At 41.1% G+C, this 18992-nt stretch overlaps 2 protein-coding genes across 7 annotated transcripts in view; both read right to left on the bottom strand.

The window, feature by feature from the left end:
* Positions 1-6102, bottom strand: part of LOC129825463 (protein PALS1-like) — a 29172-nt gene extending 23070 nt beyond the window's left edge. Inside the window, exons 1-2 of one of the 2 annotated variants that reach the window (XM_055885579.1) lie at positions 5653-6102; positions 1578-2136 (exon numbers count right to left, since the gene is read on the bottom strand). In XM_055885579.1, the coding sequence (XP_055741554.1) occupies positions 1578-1989 (412 nt within the window). In that variant the 5' untranslated portion in view covers positions 1990-2136; positions 5653-6102. The remainder of the gene's footprint in view (positions 1-1577; positions 2137-5652) is intronic. The other variant, XM_055885580.1, reaches the window with a different exon arrangement.
* Positions 6103-17897: 11795 nt separating this feature from the next.
* Positions 17898-18992, bottom strand: part of LOC129825462 (gephyrin) — a 190288-nt gene continuing 189193 nt past the window's right edge. For all 5 annotated transcript variants that reach the window (XM_055885573.1, XM_055885574.1, XM_055885575.1 and 2 more), the window contains one exon: positions 17898-18804. In XM_055885573.1, coding sequence (XP_055741548.1) covers positions 18671-18804 — 134 coding nt within the window. In that variant the 3' untranslated portion in view covers positions 17898-18670. The remainder of the gene's footprint in view (positions 18805-18992) is intronic.

Below are 18992 nucleotides of genomic sequence, written 5' to 3'. Positions count from 1 at the left end.
ACTGAAGAGAATTCTCTTGGGAGGTAATGCGGTCGGTATTTGATTGTGAGGTATTCTAGGTCGGGTGAACAAAAGGACTTGAGTTTCTGTATGTTAACACAATTACACCATTAGTAGTTAATCATGAAACATACCTTTCATGATTAACCTGCCTTTCTTCTTCCCTGAGAGAACTTAATTCCTGTCTGCGCGATGTACTGAGAATCCAGATGGATGTACGTACAGAGATAGAATATCTCGAGAGAGCCATGTTTCCGTGAAACTGAGTATGTTACAATACCTGATGTCTCTCTGGAAGGAGATCCTCACCCTGAGCTCGTCTACTTTATTATCGAAAGACTGAACATTAGCGAGTAATATACTCGGAAGCGGTGGATGGTGTGCACGCCTCCTGAGTCGGACTAGGCTAATAATAGTCCACTCCAAATACCTCTTCTCCGCCAGCGGTGTTTTGGAGCAGCCTCTGGAATAAGTTAAATTGCCCTGGGGGGTACGAACAAAGGATACAATTCAGGACAGTTGTATTGCTGGTTGTAATGCTGGTGAGTTACCACCGCTCTGATATCCAAAAGTTATTTCCGGCTGTATGTAATAACACAAACAATTCTGGGCTAATAATGTAAGAAATAACAAAACAAACAAAAAATACTGCAAAGTTGCTTAGGAGCTAGAATCAGAGCCGCCATATCTATCGGCGCCATCTTATACCACCTTCACATGATTTACAATCACCCTCCAATGAAACAGATATATAAACAGATATATTTCAGGCCTACATGTGCAATGCCAGAATGAGAATACCTCTGAAAAATTGACTTCCAAACAGAAGTGTTTCACTCCAAATGGATCCATCCTCTTTACCAGAGGTGAGGGGAGTGAGTGACTTCCATGTGACTAAATGGAGGGAGCCTTTCCATTGACATTCACTTTTAATCTCCCATCCTCACTCCATCAATGACCCTGGCTCAGCCCTTTCCTTGCACACTGTTCTGACTCCTTTGTTTCACAGAATCATTATGATAGTTCCCAACACCTCTATTGTTCTTCTCACAGAGGTACCCCTCCCCCTCTTTACCCCATCCCCTCTCACCCTCGCCTCCCCCTCTTTACCCCATCCCCTCTCACCCTCGCCTCCCCCTCTTTACCCCATCCCCTCTCACCCTCGCCTCCCCCTCTTTACCCCATCCCCTCTCACCCTCGCCTCCCCCTCTTTACCCCATCCCCTCTCACCCTCGCCTCCCCCTCTTTACCCCATCCCCTCTCACCCTCGCCTCCCCCTCTTTACCCCATCCCCTCTCACCCTCGCCTCCCCCTCTTTACCCCATCCCCTCTCACCCTCGCCTCCCCCTCTTTACCCCATCCCCTCTCACCCTCGCCTCCCCCTCTTTACCCCATCCCCTCTCACCCTCGCCTCCCCCTCTTTACCCCATCCCCTCTCCCCCTCTTTACCCCATCCCCTCTCACCCTCGCCTCCCCCTCTTTACCCCATCCCCTCTCACCCTCGCCTCCCCCATCCCCTCTCACCCTCGCCTCCCCCTCGCCTCCCCCTCCCTTCATTAACTCATGATTCTACTCACCCGCAGCCGTGTCCCCACCAGGCAGGGGGCTCCCATCCTTGGTCTCTTTGCCTGCCTCAGGCTCTTCGAACGTGGGGTTGTCGATACCCGTCTTGGCTGGGTTCTGGGCCAACTTCTTGAGCCTGAGCGAGGCGTTGAGATCGATGTCATGCTTCCCTTTGTTGGTGTCCTCCTCCCGCTTCCTCCTCAGCTCTTCCTGGTACTGCTGCATCCTCTCCATCTGGGCGCTGCAGCGGGAACCCTGCACCATGCTGCTAACAGTCCCCACCACCCTGTCCCCAGGGGGGAAATCCACAGCCCTCTCTCTCTGCTGCAGCTTGGCTCCACTCCCAGGACCCTCCGTGCCATTTACAGGCCCCATTGGGTCCTCTGTTACATATCCGGGTCCTCCATTCTGGTGAGAAGTGATCATCCCTGCTCCGGGAGCCTGACCCTGGCCTACACCTGTGTGTGTTGATAGGGCAATGTCCACTATGAAGGCCTGAGGCTAGGACTCTTCACTTCAGCAGGGGCCATAGCACTTCAACTGGGACAGTTGTCTTCAGGTGGTGAGCAGGTTCTGAAATGCATAAGCAGGGTTAGGATGGAGCAGCTACATTACCACTGTTCTAGTCTTGTGAGCCATAATGTGAAGTCTTGTGATAGCTAGCTAGCTAGGCCTATGAAATGTGATGAGACTTCCACCGTTTACCTCCTTATCAAATTTACACTATTCATTATTACAGCCACAATATATTGGTTATGTACTCCAGGGGTCTCAGTAGACGATACAGTACGCGGTCGCGAACCGCAGCTGTCATAGTAAATACTGTGTACTGCATCGTCTACTGTTTCTGCCCATTTTGGCGGCAAAGAATGACACCACAGCCCTCCGGACCTTACTACCAGAACCAAGGCAAAGAAATACACCACAGCCTTCCAGACCTTACTACCAGAACCAAGGCAAAGAATTACACCACAGCCCTCTGGACCTTACTACCAGAACCAAGGCAAAGAATTACACCACAGCCCTCCGGACCTTACTACCAGAACCAAGGCAAAGAATTACACCACAGCCCTCCGGACCTTACTACCAGAACCAAGGCAAATAATTACACCACAGCCCTCCGGACCTTACTATCAGAACCAAGGCAAAGAATTACACCACAGCCCTCCGGACCTTACTACCAGAACCAAGGCAAAGAATTACTCCACAGCCCTCCAGACTTTACTACCAGAACCAAGGCAAAGAATTACACCACAGCCCTCAGGACCATACTACCAGAACCAAGGCAAAGAATTACACCACAGCCCTCCGGACCTTACTACCAGAACCAAGGCAAAGAAATACACCACAGCCCTCCAGACTTTACTACCAGAACCAAGGCAAAGAAATACACCACAGCCCTCCGGACTTTACTACCAGAACCAAGGCAAAGAAATACACCACAGCCCTCCAGACTTTACTACCAGAACCAAGGCACAGCAACACACCACAGCCCTCCGGACCTCGGTGAACACATAATTTGGCCCCTGGGCAAAATGAGTTTGAGAGGCCTGATATACACTATTCATACAGTACTTTAACATGTTCTGATGTAAAATTTTGCACATGGTACATTAGTCCAATATATTTACGCCTAAAGGTCCAGACAGTAATAACCAACCTGGTTACCTCACCTTGATCTTTGATGACCCATCACATCTAGTATATACCTTACTAGTAGAACCACCTAGTATATACATTACTACCAGAACTACCTACTATATACCTAACCACCATTTTATCCTCCCCCCTCCTAGTTTACAATCAACAGAAGAGCTAATCTAACCTAACTCCTCACACGGCAACCTCCCTGGCCTGCCCTCACTTTCCTGCTGCAATCCCTTGAGTCCAGCAGACCCATCCACCCCTTTGTCTGTCACTCTGTCCCCACCTGTCCTAGCCTGAATATCTCTCTGTCATCTAATTACCTACCCCCCCCACCACCACCACCACCACTTACATCTCTGCTCCCTGGCTCCTTCAGGCTGATTCTATTCATCTACAGCCAAAACAGGGATATAAAATGTGACAGGAAGTGCATCATAATGCATTCAACCAGAACCGGTATATTACGAGTATACAACCAACCTGATCTGCCATTGCTGCTGTGGATTACAATCTATTTTAAGGATGTTACCCAGTATTAATCTGGATTAACCAACTATACGATTGTATATTAGATGTTCACTAGGGAAATAAAGTGAGCTGGTGTGTATACTCAAGGGAAACTGAGCTTGCAACGTTTTTTTTAAAGGCCAAATTGTATAAATGTTTCTTTCTTCAGAAAGAGACAAAGGATGAGGAGCAAGCACTTTTTTTGTGTGAGGATTATATGCATTTCAAGATGCAAGGAAAACGTTCTCACAAAGGGGAAGTTTTGTCTGGTTAGGGACAGTAGAAATGAGAAGCAAAAGGCTAGGAATGTTACTCAGGGAGTGTATGGGGTGTTTCAATAGACAAACATCAGCTGGCTCTCAAAATGTCCACCCCACCCAATCAAGACCCAGTCAGACCTGATGCTGCAGGGGAACTGGAAAACACAACAAATTAAGCAAAACAGTATTGTCAAGAACTAACATGAATGACAAAGGAAACTCAGTAACAGAAAATAACATGAGCATGTCATCAATGTAAAAATTCAAGATTTCTTTGGGGCAGTTCTCAGCTTTTCTTGGACAGACACCTCTGAAGTTCCTTCTGTCAGAGAGAGGCAGCCAGCCACGACAAACACACATGGCAACCCTAACCCCCTCACCCCCGGTACCAGCTAATCATGTCTGGCAGGTCTACTCCCCCCCCCCCCTCTAATACCCTAGCTCTCTTCTCCCCCTCCCGTATCTGGGCATTTAGCACTGTTTAGAGCACAGCGAGGCTGACAAACAGTACAGACAGCCACAGTGAACCACCAACACCATCTGTTCCTCTCCTGTGGGTTTGGTTAAGCCTGGGGAGGAAGAATCTCATGGTCTAATGTAGTCCTCCAGGCTTCAGCTCTGTCAGCAGCATGACACTGAGTAGAGACCATGGGAGCTGGCATTGGTTCTGATGAGATTACTTTGTGTGAATTAAGCTTTGAACGTACACACACACACAGCCACTTACATGCATATGCAGGCGAGCACACAAACACGCACACATACACACCCTTTGTGGGGGTAACTTTATCCTAAATGTAGGCATACATTTGATTATCTTCACTCATATAATTTATAAGAGTAGAAAATGAGTTCACCAACAGTAGGCCCTAGACTAGACCGCATGGCTCTGGGCTCATCTGTGGCTGTAATTACACTAGCTCCTAGCTAACTGATTAATTGAGGAAGACGTTGATAAGAGGGGCTCCTTTGGGAAAACAGGTTCAAATTGGTGGCTAATTAAATACTGTTCCTTACAGCTGGTGGCTAGGCTACTTGTCAGAGTGACTAATCACTCATGCCCCGGAGTCAATTGTTTAAGTCTGTTTTAAATGGCTTTAAATGTCAGGTGGACTCATGAGTCAAAAGGGTGACGAAAAAGGAAAGGTTTTCAACGTTGGCCTCTGAAATGTAGATACATAGAAATGTATCTATATAATTAATTTAGGCTACAGAAGAACAGCCATGTTTTCCTAGTTAAAATAAGTCATTCTTAGAGTTACTTCGACAACCGAGAGCTTTCACTGCTGGCTAAAGCTTTTGTTAAATGTCTATTCAACATGTTCAAATAGCGGGGCTACTACAGGAAGCAAAAGGTTCTCCTTCCATGGATAGCAGCACTACGACAAATATAGCCTCACATTGGAGTGCAGATCTGTCCTGTTTTAATTGTGATAAACATCAACTTTAACGTGTGAAATACAGCACAATTTGATATAAGTTAAATTGATGCAGTTGTAGGCTTGTGATTTTGGTGTTTGTGATTGCTTTAATAGAAAAGTTCAAATACCAACCGCGAGATGGTCATTATACACACAAAGAGTGCACTGATACTGTTGGCGATCTTAGTATTCAATGAATGTTTCTAGACAATAGGATCGGACTCAACCGTCTTAAGTCTAAGAAGTCTACTCACCGCTTCCAAGTCTTAAAAAAAAAGAAGTAATCCCGTAATACGCAATGGTTCTAAAATACCTGTTCTATTGCCCACAAAACATGTTCAAGATGAGCGTAGCCGTATCGTCTTTATTCTTCTTGCTGGTTGATCGTACTTAGCGGGTCTGTGGTGAGTTGGGACAGCTTGCATCATTGCAGTGTAACTGCGCATGATGTTTGAGCATCTCCCAGGCAACTCCACGGCGCCAATTAGTTTACAATGTCAATGGTCATGAGCGAGTGTTCGTCTTTCAATAGCATGTGATAACTTCACATCCTATTCCACAAATAGTGAACTACTTTTAGCTGGATATACAAAGCCAATATATAGGATAAATATTTTTTTTTAAACACGACTTTGGTGATAATTAGTGGAGTTATGGAGAATAGACTGTACAATGTGCACCTCACGATCATATGTGACTAGTAGAATTATAGTTACTTCACCTGCCGTGCGCATTAAAAGTTAATGAAAAAAAGGACGCAATTAACCCTAAAATTGACAAGCGATCAAAAATGTCATAATTTCGAAAACATTTTTCTATCCTTCTGAAATGTAAGGACTTTGTCTTGTTACCGACAAAAAACAATTTACCATGATTTATGTGTTAATACGGAGAAATGAAAAACAATACATGTTGCATAGGCCTACAACCCTGTTAGCAATGAGCACAACCCTGTTAGCAATGAGCACTCTGGAGTCCGGCATCCCGCAAAAGGTGGTCGCGCGGTGCGACAGCTTTTTTGCCCATCGCCTCACCGCCCACGTACACTAGGGGGTGGCACTCCTGACAAAGCCAGAAAACCAGGCTGTGGTCTTATGAAACAGTGGATGTAACGAGTCTAGCTAGCTAAAACCTTACAAAAAAGATTGCCGTTTTTAAACTGCAGCAAAAAGTGCAGTAACTACAGTTGATGGTAGTATTTTGGACACAAGCATTTCAGAATAACTGCAGTGTACTTGTTCTCAACTAGCCTAACTGGTTAAATAAAGGTTAAATAAATAAACACGTCTGTTGAACTGCAGTTATACTGCACTCTAAATGCACTTCAAAATAAGTGTGTTATTTGATATTTGATATTTACCATGCATTGCCGTTGAAGTAACGTAGCTAGCTAACTATTTCCTTGCTCGTTGTGTAGTGGATTATAAAAATACCTGTATGCCTATGGATGTCGCTAGCTATTTAGCCGATCTGTGTATGGACCCTAAAACGTTTGGTATAAATATGAGTTCAGAACAGTGGTTTTAATTGCTTCCACCAGTTAATCATTAATCCCCGAGAAATTGCAGAAAATGACTGTTACACACATGACTGTTACACCCATGACTGTTACATGTCAATCTTATAAAATCAACATTAGCTAGCTAACTATGAACCTCAGCTATCAAGGCCGGTTGTATTGACTTTAAATGGCATCAATGAAGCCTATGGATTGAGGAGAATATAATTTAACTTTATTGTGCCAAGGATGCAAGTGATATATACATGTAGTTATTTCCAAGCATGAGTTCCCCCACATTGTAGCCTGTACATTGAATATATTCACTGATCATGTACTCTACGTTGGCAAATAAAGGTGTGGTTCAGGTATGAATGTCTGTGAGACATTCTTTTTCAGTCATATCCAATACCAGGAGTATCAAACTCCAGTGTTTAAATGATGCTGTGTCTGCATGTATGTATTACAATTATACACTTCAACAGTGTTTACCAATCCTGATCCTGGGGCACATTGAACTCTGCAATAGACTGGAACACATGATTTAACTAGTTAAAGGCTGATTTGTAATTCATATATACAGAACCATAATTTTAAAAAACAGTACACTACACTTCTTATGCATCATGTAAACACTCTAAACAGGTGCATCTCAATATCTAATTTCCTCAATCTCCATTGATCTGAGGACACAGGATAGGTGTAGTATTTCATCAAATTAGAGACTTCATTTCAACCAGCAGAGAATGAGAACCAATTCCAGTCGAGAATTCTTTACTAAAAGAAGTTCATTATCCAAGTGTTATAAATACATAATACATGTAATATAAATATTATAATATTAAATTATGAATACAAGTTCAATCTGTACTTCAATGCACATCTGGTGTGCACTATAAAAACAGAGGAAAAAAGACGAGGTGTGAGAAAGAGTGTCAAAGACAGGAAGGGAAAGAGATAAGAACAGAGGAGCAGGGAAGAACGCATATGATTAATGACTTACAGTGATACTAGGGAAGAACGCATATGATTAATGACTTACAGTGATACTAGGGAAGAACGCATATGATTAATGACTTACAGTGATACTAGGGAAGAACACATATGATTAATAACTTACAGTGCTACTAGGGAAGAACGCATATGATTAATGACTTACAGTGATACTAGGGAAGAACGCATATGATTAATGACTTACAGTGATACTAGGGAAGAACGCATATGATTAATGACTTACAGTGATACTAGGGAAGAACGCATATGATTAATGACTTACAGTGATACTAGGGAAGAACACATATGATTAATGACTTACAGTGCTACTAGGGAAGAACACATATGATTAATGAATTACAGTGATACTAGGGAAGAACGCATATGATTAATGACTTACAGTGCTACTAGGGAAGAACGCATATGATTAATGACTTACAGTGATACTAGGGAAGAACGCATATGATTAATGACTTACAGTGATACTAGGGAAGAACGCATATGATTAATGACTTACAGTGATACTAGGGAAGAACGCATATGATTAATGACTTACAGTGATACTAGGGAAGAACGCATATGATTAATGTCTTACAGTGCTACTAGGGAAGAACGCATATGATTAATGTCTTACAGTGCTACTAGGGAAGAACGCATATGATTAATGACTTACAGTGATACTAGGGAAGAACGCATATGATTAATGACTTACAGTGATACTAGGGAAGAACGCATATGATTAATGAATTACAGTGATACTAGGGAAGAACGCATATGATTAACTTCTTGTCAATATGGGGGTGCTGTTTTCACTTTGTAAAAATCCGTTCCCAAATTAAACTGCCTCATACTCAATTCTTGCTCGTACAATATGCATATTATTATTACTATTGGATAGAAAACACTCTCTAGTTTCTAAAACCGTTTGAATTATATCTGAGTAAAACAGAACTCAAGTTGGAGCAAACTTCCTGTCAGGAAGTGAGAAATCTGAAATCAGGTAGTCTGTTCCAGGGTCAGTTTATTAATTTGCATGTATTCTATTGGTCGACATGCACTGCATACGCCTTCCCCTAGATGTCAGCAAGCAGTGAGAATTGGAATGGTGTTGCTAGGCAGATCTGAGGCCATATAAAGGGTCTTGGAACGTGGGGTGCACTCTTTTCAACATTCGTCATGGCGCAAGACAGACCTCAGGATGGCGTTCTGGAAAGCTCTCGTTATAGTCCTTAGATATATCCGGCTCTGATTTTATTCGATATAGGTGTTAAAGACATCATAATGTAGTTATTTTAAACCGAGTTATATCAGTTTATATCAGTATATTGCGATTTTCGGATATTTCTTTGTGCTGCGTTATAGTGAGTTGGACACGTCTTCGCCACATGGCTAATGTTTACTGCTAATTCCAAAGTTGAAGGCGACAATCTACAACCGAGCAACGATTCTTCTGGACAAAGGACAACTTGCCCAAGATTCTGATGGAAGCTCATCAAAAAGTAAGAACTATTTATGATGTTAATTCGTTGGTCTGTTGAAAAATGTTAAACTACTATTCCGCCATTAATTTCGGTGCGGTCTCGCTTTAACGCACGCTGTATGTCGTAGTAACGTTAATTTTAAAAATCTAACACAGCGGTTGCATTAAGAACTAATGTATCTTTCATTTGCTGTCCAACCTGTATTTTGTAGTCAAGTTAATGATTAGTTATTGATTAGATTAGGTGCCTCTCCCAAGATTTCTCCCGACATTTTCTTTGCAGCGTGGCTACTATTCTCATTGTATAACCACGATTTGTGCCGCTAATATGCACATTTTCGAACAAACAATATATGTATTGTGTAATATGATGTTATAGGACTGTCAAAAAAAGTTGTGTCTTTTGCCACGGGGTTAGCTAATAGATTTACATATTGTGTCTTCCCTGTAAAACGTTTTAAAAATCAGAAATTATGGCTGGATTCACAAGATGTGCATCTTTCATTTGGTGTCTTGGACTTGTGATTTCATGAACATTTTATTTTATGATATCCCTGTGGCTTTAGGCTAGGCTATGCTAGTCAGCTTTCTTGATGGGGGGGATCCCGGATCCGGGTTTGTGACTCGTTAGAGGTTTAATGACTTACAGTGATACTAGGGAAGAACGCATATGATTAATGAATTACAGTGATACAAGGGAAGAACGCATATGATTAATGACTTACAGTGATACTAGGGAAGAACACATATGATTAATGACTTACCGTGATACTAGGGAAAAACACATATGATTAATGAATTACAGTGATACTAGGGAAGAACGCATATGATTAATGACTTACAGTAATACTAGGGAAGAACGCATATGATTAATGAATTACAGTGATACAAGGGAAGAACGCATATGATTAATGACTTACAGTGATACTAGGGAAGAACACATATGATTAATGACTTACAGTGCTACTAGGGAAGAACACATATGATTAATGAATTACAGTGATACTAGGGAAGAACGCATATGATTAATGACTTAGTGATACTAGGGAAGAACGCATATGATTAATGAATTACAGTGATACAAGGGAAGAACGCATATGATTAATGACTTACAGTGATACTAGGGAAGAACGCATATGATTAATGAATTACAGTGATACTAGGGAAGAACGCATATGATTAATGACTTACAGTGATACTAGGGAAGAACACATATGATTAATGACTTACAGTGCTACTAGGGAAGAACACATATGATTAATGAATTACAGTGATACTAGGGAAGAACGCATATGATTAATGACTTACAGTGATACTAGGGAAGAACGCATATGATTAATGACTTACAGTGCTACTAGGGAAGAACGCATATGATTAATGACTTACAGTGATACTAGGGAAGAACACATATGATTAATGACTTACAGTGATACTAGGGAAGAACGCATATGATTAATGAATTACAGTGATACAAGGGAAGAACGCATATGATTAATGACTTACAGTGATACTAGGGAAGAACGCATATGATTAATGAATTACAGTGATACTAGGGAAGAACGCATATGATTAATGACTTACAGTGATACTAGGGAAGAACACATATGATTAATGAATTACAGTGATACAAGGGAAGAACGCATATGATTAATGACTTACAGTGCTACTAGGGAAGAACGCATATGATTAATGACTTACAGTGATACTAAACTTCATATTCTCAGGTCCTCAAAGTTGCATAAGTGTGTCTCTAACGGTGTCTCCTAACCAGCCTCGGGCCCCCAGTTGGGGGAAGTGGCGATGAAGGGACTGGGGGGTTGGCATTGTCTCTCACATCAAAAAATACCTACGGATGACAGACAGATGGAGAGAGAGAATTTAAAAAAACAAGGATTAATCATGCTAACACTGCCAGTCATCATAATCATCAGGAGGTGAAATGCACTCTGGGACTGCTACATACAGTGGGGAGTGGGGAGAACCCACAGTGGGGAGAACCCACAGTAGGGAGAACCCGCTGTCAAATACTTGTCATGCAATAAAATGCAAATTTATACTTAAAAATCATACAATGTGATTTTCTGGATTTTTGTTTTAGATTCCGTCTCTCACAGTTGAAGTGTACCTATGATAAAAATTACAGACCTCTACATGCTTTGTAAGTAGGAAAACCTGCAAAATCGGCAGTGTATCAAATACTTGTTCTCCCCACTGTATCTATCTGTAGTTCAATGTAAAGCATCTTTTTAATAATACTTCCTGTTGACCCCGACCAAGTGACCTCTCACCTCTGATCATGCTGTGCTCTCTGTGTCAGGCAGTTCAGAAGCGGTTCACCGACACAGCTGATATAACCTAGACCAGGTATTCCCAAACTGGAGCAATGCCATCAGAGGTACGCCAAATAAAAATGTGATTCACATTTTTTTTAAATATAGATCATATTTTTTTCTTCTTCTTCACATTTTCAAACAGTCCATTTATATTTTTCCAACGAGGCTATACATTTGGGTGAGTTTTTTAAAAATCGCCCGAGTAACCTCATTTCACTGCTAAAAATACAATTAAACCATCTTGTGTTCAGCGAAATAACAACACTGTCAAATACAGGTACCCTAGGTGATGTTTTTTCTCGCCTGAATGATCTGAATCTAGGATTACAGGGACTCTCCGCAACTATGTTCAATGTGCGAGACAAAATTGAGGCTATGATTAAGAAGTTGGAGCTCTTCTCTGTCTGCAATAACAAGGACAACACACATGTCTTTCCATCATTGTATGATTTTTTGTGTGCAACTGAACTCAAGATTACGGACAATGTCAAATATGATATAGCGAAGCACCTGAGTGAGTTGGGTGTGCAATTATGCAGCTACTTATTCATTGTTATTGCCCTACTTGCAGGCTTCTCACACAGTTCAATGGCGACAAATGTGGCAGTAATCAAATAAGTAACACATATCCACTGAGTGTACAAAACATTAAGGACACCTTTCTAATACGCTACAAGGTATCGAAAGCGTTCCACAGTGATGCTGGCCCATGTTGACGCCAATGCTTCCCACAGTTGTGTCAAGTTGGCTGGATGTCCTTTGGGTGGTGGACCATTCTTGATACACACAGGAAACTGTTGAGCGTGAAAAACCCAGCAGCACTTCAGTTCTTGATACAAACCAGTGCGCCTGGCACCTACTACCATACCCCGTTCAAAGACACTTAAATATTTTGTCTTCCCGTTCACCCTCTGAAAGGCACACATACCCAATCCATGTGTCAATTGTCTCAAGACTTAGAAATCCTTCTTTAACTTGCCTCCTCCCCTTCATCTACACTGATTGAAGTGGATTTATAAGGGACATCTATAAGGGATCATAGCTTTCACCTGGATTAGCCTGGTCAGTCTATGTCATGGAAATAGTAGGTGTCCTTAATGTTTTGTATACTCAGTCACATGAGGTTGGTGGCACCTTAATTGGGGAGGACGGGCTCGTGATAACAACTGGAGCGGAATTAGTGGAATGGTAACAAATACATCAAACACATTTCCATTTCCATTTGCTCTGTTCCGGCCATTATTATGAGCCGTCCTGCCCTCAGCAGCCCCCAGTGTACTCAGTGTATAACGTACTAATATAAAAATACAAAATAATCAAAATCAAGTACAAGAGGCATGCAGATAAAAGAAAATAAGATACAAATAAAAATAATATATTAAAAAATGGCCTATAGGGATATAGTAGGACATTGTTTTCCCATGTGCATAGTGAGTGTAATAACTGCATCATTTTTTTTGAAAGTATATACATGAGAAGTGAAATATGGTGACATAACTACTGCATTGGTCCTGTAGACAAAACTGATTTCAGTGTGTACAGAATATGAATAAATGGTAAGTGTGTGGTAGGGTGCAGGAGTCAGCCCAGGGTTCAGCTGTTGGAACAGCTCTGGGGCTTGCGGGTAGAGGCTGGTTTTGAGACAGGTGGTCCGAGACTTGACATTGACACTCACTGCAGCGGATGCCTTTCCTCTGTGCGCCTCAGCCTCCCGCCTTCAACCGGAGGCGCCTTTCAGGTAACGGGTGACCTGAATCTGGACCCCTCAACCATGGCATCCCGGGTTGCCGAGTTCTTCAGAATGGCTCCTATATACAAAGAAAGAACATTGAGTTACATTTGAATCGTACATGGTCTTACACATGAGTTTAAGAATTAACTTAAAATGTAGAGAAAACAAGTGTAACACATTTCATAATATCAAAACTTACTGTGAAGAATGGTCTTCAGAAACAAGTGTCTGAAACAGGCCTTATCCCCTGCCCCAGTCCAGGTTGTGGTGATCGCAAGACTGTTTGACAGAATGTAAGGTAGTATCCGCCAAACAGCAATTGGAAGGAAAGGTTTTGCTATCTGGGTTAAGCCTGTCGCATGCTTCCCAGTTGGAACAGTTAGCAAATACAGTGCTTTCGGAAAGTATTCGGACCCCTTGACTTGTTCCACATTTTGTTACGTTACAACGTTATTCTAAAATTGATTAAATATAGCTTATATTTCAGCAATCTACACACAATACCCCATAATGACAAAGTGAAAACAGGCTTTTAGAAATTTTTACAAATTAATAAAACCAAAAAAACATACCTTATTTACATAAGTATTTAGACCATTTGCTATGAAACTCGAAATTGAGCTCAAGTGCATCCTGTTTCCATTGATCATCCTTGAGATGTTTCTACAACTTGATTGGAGTCCACCGGTGGTAAATTCAATTGATTGGACATAACTTGTAAAGGCACACACCTGTCTATATAAGGTCAGCTGACAGTGCATGTCAGAGCAAAAACCAAGCCATGAGGTCCAAGAAATTGTCCGTAGAGTTCCGACAGGATTGTGTTGAGGCACAGATCTGGGGAAGGGTACAAAAGAATTCTGTAGCATTGAAGGTCCAGAAGAACACAGTGGCCTCCATCATTCTTAAATGGAAGAGATGTGGTACCACCAAGGCTCTTCCTAGAGCTGGCCGCCTGGCCAAACTGAGCAATCGGGGGAGAAGGGCCTTGGTCAGGGAGGTGACCAAGAACTCAATGGTCACTCTGACAAAGCTCTAGAGTTCCTCTGTGGAGATGGGAGAACCTTCCAGAAGGACAACCATCTCTGCAGCACTCCACCAATCAGGCCTTTATGGTAGAGTGGCCAGACAGATGCCACTCCTCAGTAAAAGGCACATGACAGTCCGCTTGGAGTTTGCCAAAAGGCACCTAAAGACCCAGACCATGAGAAACAAGATTCTCTGGTCCGATGAAACTAAGATTGAACTCTTTGGTCTGAATGCCAAGCGTCACATCTGGAGGAAACCTGGCACCATCCCTACTGTGAAGCATGGTGGTGGCAGCATCATGCTGTGGGGATGTTATTCAGAGGCAGGGACTGGGAGACTAGTCAGGATCGAGGCAAAGATGAACGGAGCAAAGTACAGAGAGGTCCTTGATGAAAACCTGCTCCAGAGCACTCAGGACCTCAGACTGGGGAGAAGGTTCACCTTCCAACAGGACAACGACACTAAGCACACAGCCGAGACAACGCCGGAGTGGCTTCGGGACAAATTAGCAAACATTTCTGAAAACCTGTTTTTGCTTTGTCATTATGGGTTAATGTGTGTAGATTGAAGAGGGATTTTTTTTTTTTTTTTTTTTTTTTAAATAGATTTTAGAATAAGGCTGTAATGTCACAAAATGTGGTAAAAGTCAAGGGATCTGAATACTTACAGAAGGCACTGTATATTATAACAACATTTTGTGACGTTTTGGTGTTCGGCAGTTTTTTTCAGCTGTTGGAGCGCACAATATTTTTTCTTGAGGCAAGTCGAAGTTCGGTAGCCGAAGTCTATGCATCTTTGTGGGTGATTGTACTACTCCTAGTAGGAGTGGAAACTATGTACGGGATTCTTGTCATTCAACAAGAGATAATACATTTTATGCAAATTCTTTCATTAGTTAGTCGTAAAATTTTGCATGAATTGGTACCATTGGAAAGAAAACACTTTGAGGTTTGTAGAAATGTTAAAACAATGTAGGAGAATATAACACAATAGATATGGTAGGAGAAAATCCAAAGAAAAACCAACATGATTTTCTTTTGAGAGACCATCCTCTTACAATGGCAAGTATAAGGTCATACTGAAAATTAACTCCCTTCCACAGGGTGTCAGCAGTCTATGTTCAAGGTTTCAGGCTTGTAATTTCAAAAACGAATAAGAAATATCAGTTTTAGTACAGGGACACAGTCTTGGAAATTCGTGTTTGCGCGCGCCATGAAGAGAGGACGCACCTGCTAAAATCGGAATCCTATTGAACATACTTCTTTCTGTAAGAAATATTATAGTTTGATTACATTTTAGAGTATCTGAGGAGTAAATATAAACTTATTTTGACTTGATGAAACAAACTTGAGGGGTATATTTTCGGATTCCTTTCTCAGCATGTTGAACGAGTGGATTACTCAAATCGATGGCTCCAACTAAACAGACTTTTTGGGATATAAAGAAGGATTTTATCTAACAAAACAACACTACATGTTATAGATTGGACCTTTTGGATGACAAATCAGAGGAAGATTTTCAAAAAGTAAGCAAATATTTAATCGCTATTTGTGAATTTATGAAACCTGTGCTGGTGGAAAAATATTTTGATGTGGGGCGCCGTCCTCAAACAATCGCATGGCATGTTTTCGCTGTAATAGCTACTGTAAATCAGACAGTGCAGTTAGATTAACAAGAATTTAAGCTTTCAGCCTATATAAGACACTTACTGTATATGTACCGAAATGTTTAACATACATAATATTTATGATTATTTATTTGAATTGCGCGCCCTCCAGCTTCACCGGAAGTTGGGACGCCTAGGCAATGCCAGAAAAGTCTGATTGCATCAGTGACCATATTGTTGGCAAATTAGATTGTACCGGTATCAAAATATCTATTCAACATCACATTTGACTATACATGTGTGGGAAAAAATAAGCTTATTTTGGGGAGCTCAAACCATTGGCTTGTGTTACAAAAGGTTAACGAAAATAAAAAAGTCTTACTTCTTGACAGTGTCTCTTTGCAATCATTACCAATTTGGAGTAAAAAGAATGACCCTAGTTGGCGCTTCTAAGCTAACAAATATGTTACTTTAGTGTTAATGATTCTAGGGACAGTCAGACAGCGGCATCTGCACAGTATCTGTTTGCTTTTGCACAGCTTCAGTATTTTCAACTCTATTTTCTATGAGGGTAATCAACTCTAATCTCTCAGTGACATTTATACATACATACGTATGTATACATAACATCTTTGTGTATACATAACCTCTTTGTGTACACATAACATCTTTGTGTATACATAACCTCTTTGTGTATCCATAACCTCTTTGTGTACACATAACCTCTTTATGTATCCATAACCTCTTTGTGTATACATAACCTCTTTATGTATACATAACCTCTTTGTGTACACATAACATCTTTGTGTATACATAACCTCTTTGTGTACACATAACCTCTTTGTGTACACATAACCTCTTTGTGTACACATAACCTCTTTGTGTAAACATAACCTCTTTGTGTATACATAACCTCTTTGTGTACACATAACATCTTTGTGTACACATAACCTCTTTCTGTATACATAACCTCTTTGTGTATACATAACCTCGTTGTGTAAACATAACCTCTTTCTCTTTTCAGGGTTTGATCTTTCAATGGCCTATTGGCTTCTTCACGTAGGCTACCTCAAGATGCAGGAAGTTAAGGGTTAAAGGCCCATGTTCATTTTTTTATTTTTTATTTTTTTTATTTCACCTAATAGCATTGCTGATCTAGGATTTAATTTCTTATTTTATTTAACCTCTATTTAACTAGGCAAGTCAGTTAAGAACACATTCTTATTTACAACCCTGTCTATTCAATATAATGTAAAAAGGCAGCACTCCTACTCTGAGCCACTTTATGAAAACAGGAACTGGTCATAAACTTGATCATGTTATTGGATCACCCTCAAACAAGGTGCATCAAAGAACAAAAATCACATTTTTTTTCCTTTAAATAGATTTTATTTTAAAAAAGGAAACCCAACAATCACTTTTTTTTTTTACATAATGATCAAGGATTTTTATTATGGTAGTCTCTTTCATCAGTTTCATATCATTACAGAAAATGTACTATAGTACAGCGTTGTTCAATGTCTCCTCATTGCTTCAATATTGGTCATTTCCTTCAGAGTGCTGGTCACATATCTGTACAATATGGTTAATCTTCGTATTATTTTTTTCTGTACATTTTTTGTGAAGTCAGTTAAAAAGGCTGTCAGCACTTAAAGAAGTTGTTTCTTTTATTCTGTGTGTTTTCCCTCTTTCTCTTAGTCGATCAAATAAAATACAGTTTTTGTTTTTCCCAGTTAACCACGCTCCCCGGGGGCAGAGTTGCACCTGGTCAGGTGATAAATAAGGAAGCTTCAGGGTCTGGGCAGGTTGGTGGATGACTGCCCCCCCCCCCCCCCCCCCTTCCAGCACCACCCTTATCCCTGCCCAGGCATTTGGCACTGCGCACATAAACAAGACTCACAAGATAAACAACAAGCAAAGCTCTTTGTCAAGCCATTGTGATGCATACTAATGAGAGAAAAATAGAAGTGTGTGGTGTCACCGTTAAAGCGACACACCACAGAGGAAATAGACCTAGATTAAACCCTCCCCTCCTTCCTCTTACACGAGCACCGTGGGAAATCTGGAGTCTTCCTCAGGGTTGTTCTTGATATATAAAAAAAAAGGATACTTTTTTCCCACTAAAATTAGAAAATAATATTTCTTATTTTTTTGTCCTGGCAGGCACCTACAGATCTATTAAAATGCTACTGCTATTGATAAGGTCTAGCATTGAACACACAAAGCAATTGCAATGAAAGGAACAAAGTTGCCTTACAATCTAACAATGAGAGTAAGAAGAAGAATCATAAGAATAATCATAAGAATATATTACAGAATAAATCTCTTTTTATAATTAGATTTTTTTCTTTGAAAGTTATATTTTCTTTGTTTGAAATACTATTATAATCTTTTAAATTAATCATATTTTTTTTTTGTATCATATGTACCTAGGTTTGTGATGGAGATGTTGACTATACCTCAACGTTATCCAAATCAAGAAAAACTAGCTGTGCCGTTGCATATTACAGAATAGTCAATGATATGTGGACATGCACCGTGAACCACCCATTCGAACCCCCTCTCTCTATGAAGCCATCTCAACGTCCCCCTTTGATGACATCATAGCCGGCCGATAACCATGACGTCGACCACCTCTCCCTTGTGCAGCTCCACGTATTGCTCTGTTTTTGGAGGTAGCATCAGGAGACCGTTGGCGCTGCGCATGCTCATCAGCCTGCTGCTCACCTGGTTACCTACAGGATGGAGAGAGAGAGAGAGAGAGAGAGAGAGAGAGAGAGAGAGAGAGAGAGAGAGAGAGAGAGAGAGAGAGAGAGAGAGAGAGAGAGAGAGAGAGAGACAGAGACAGAGACAGAGAGAGAGAAAAAAAGAGAGAGAGACAGAGAGAGAGAGAAAGAGAGAGAGAGAGAAAGAGAGAGAGAGA

Source organism: Salvelinus fontinalis, chromosome 27 (assembly GCF_029448725.1).
Source record: "Salvelinus fontinalis isolate EN_2023a chromosome 27, ASM2944872v1, whole genome shotgun sequence".
NCBI lineage: Eukaryota > Metazoa > Chordata > Actinopteri > Salmoniformes > Salmonidae > Salvelinus > Salvelinus fontinalis.
This window is presented reverse-complemented; position numbering and strand designations above follow the sequence as displayed.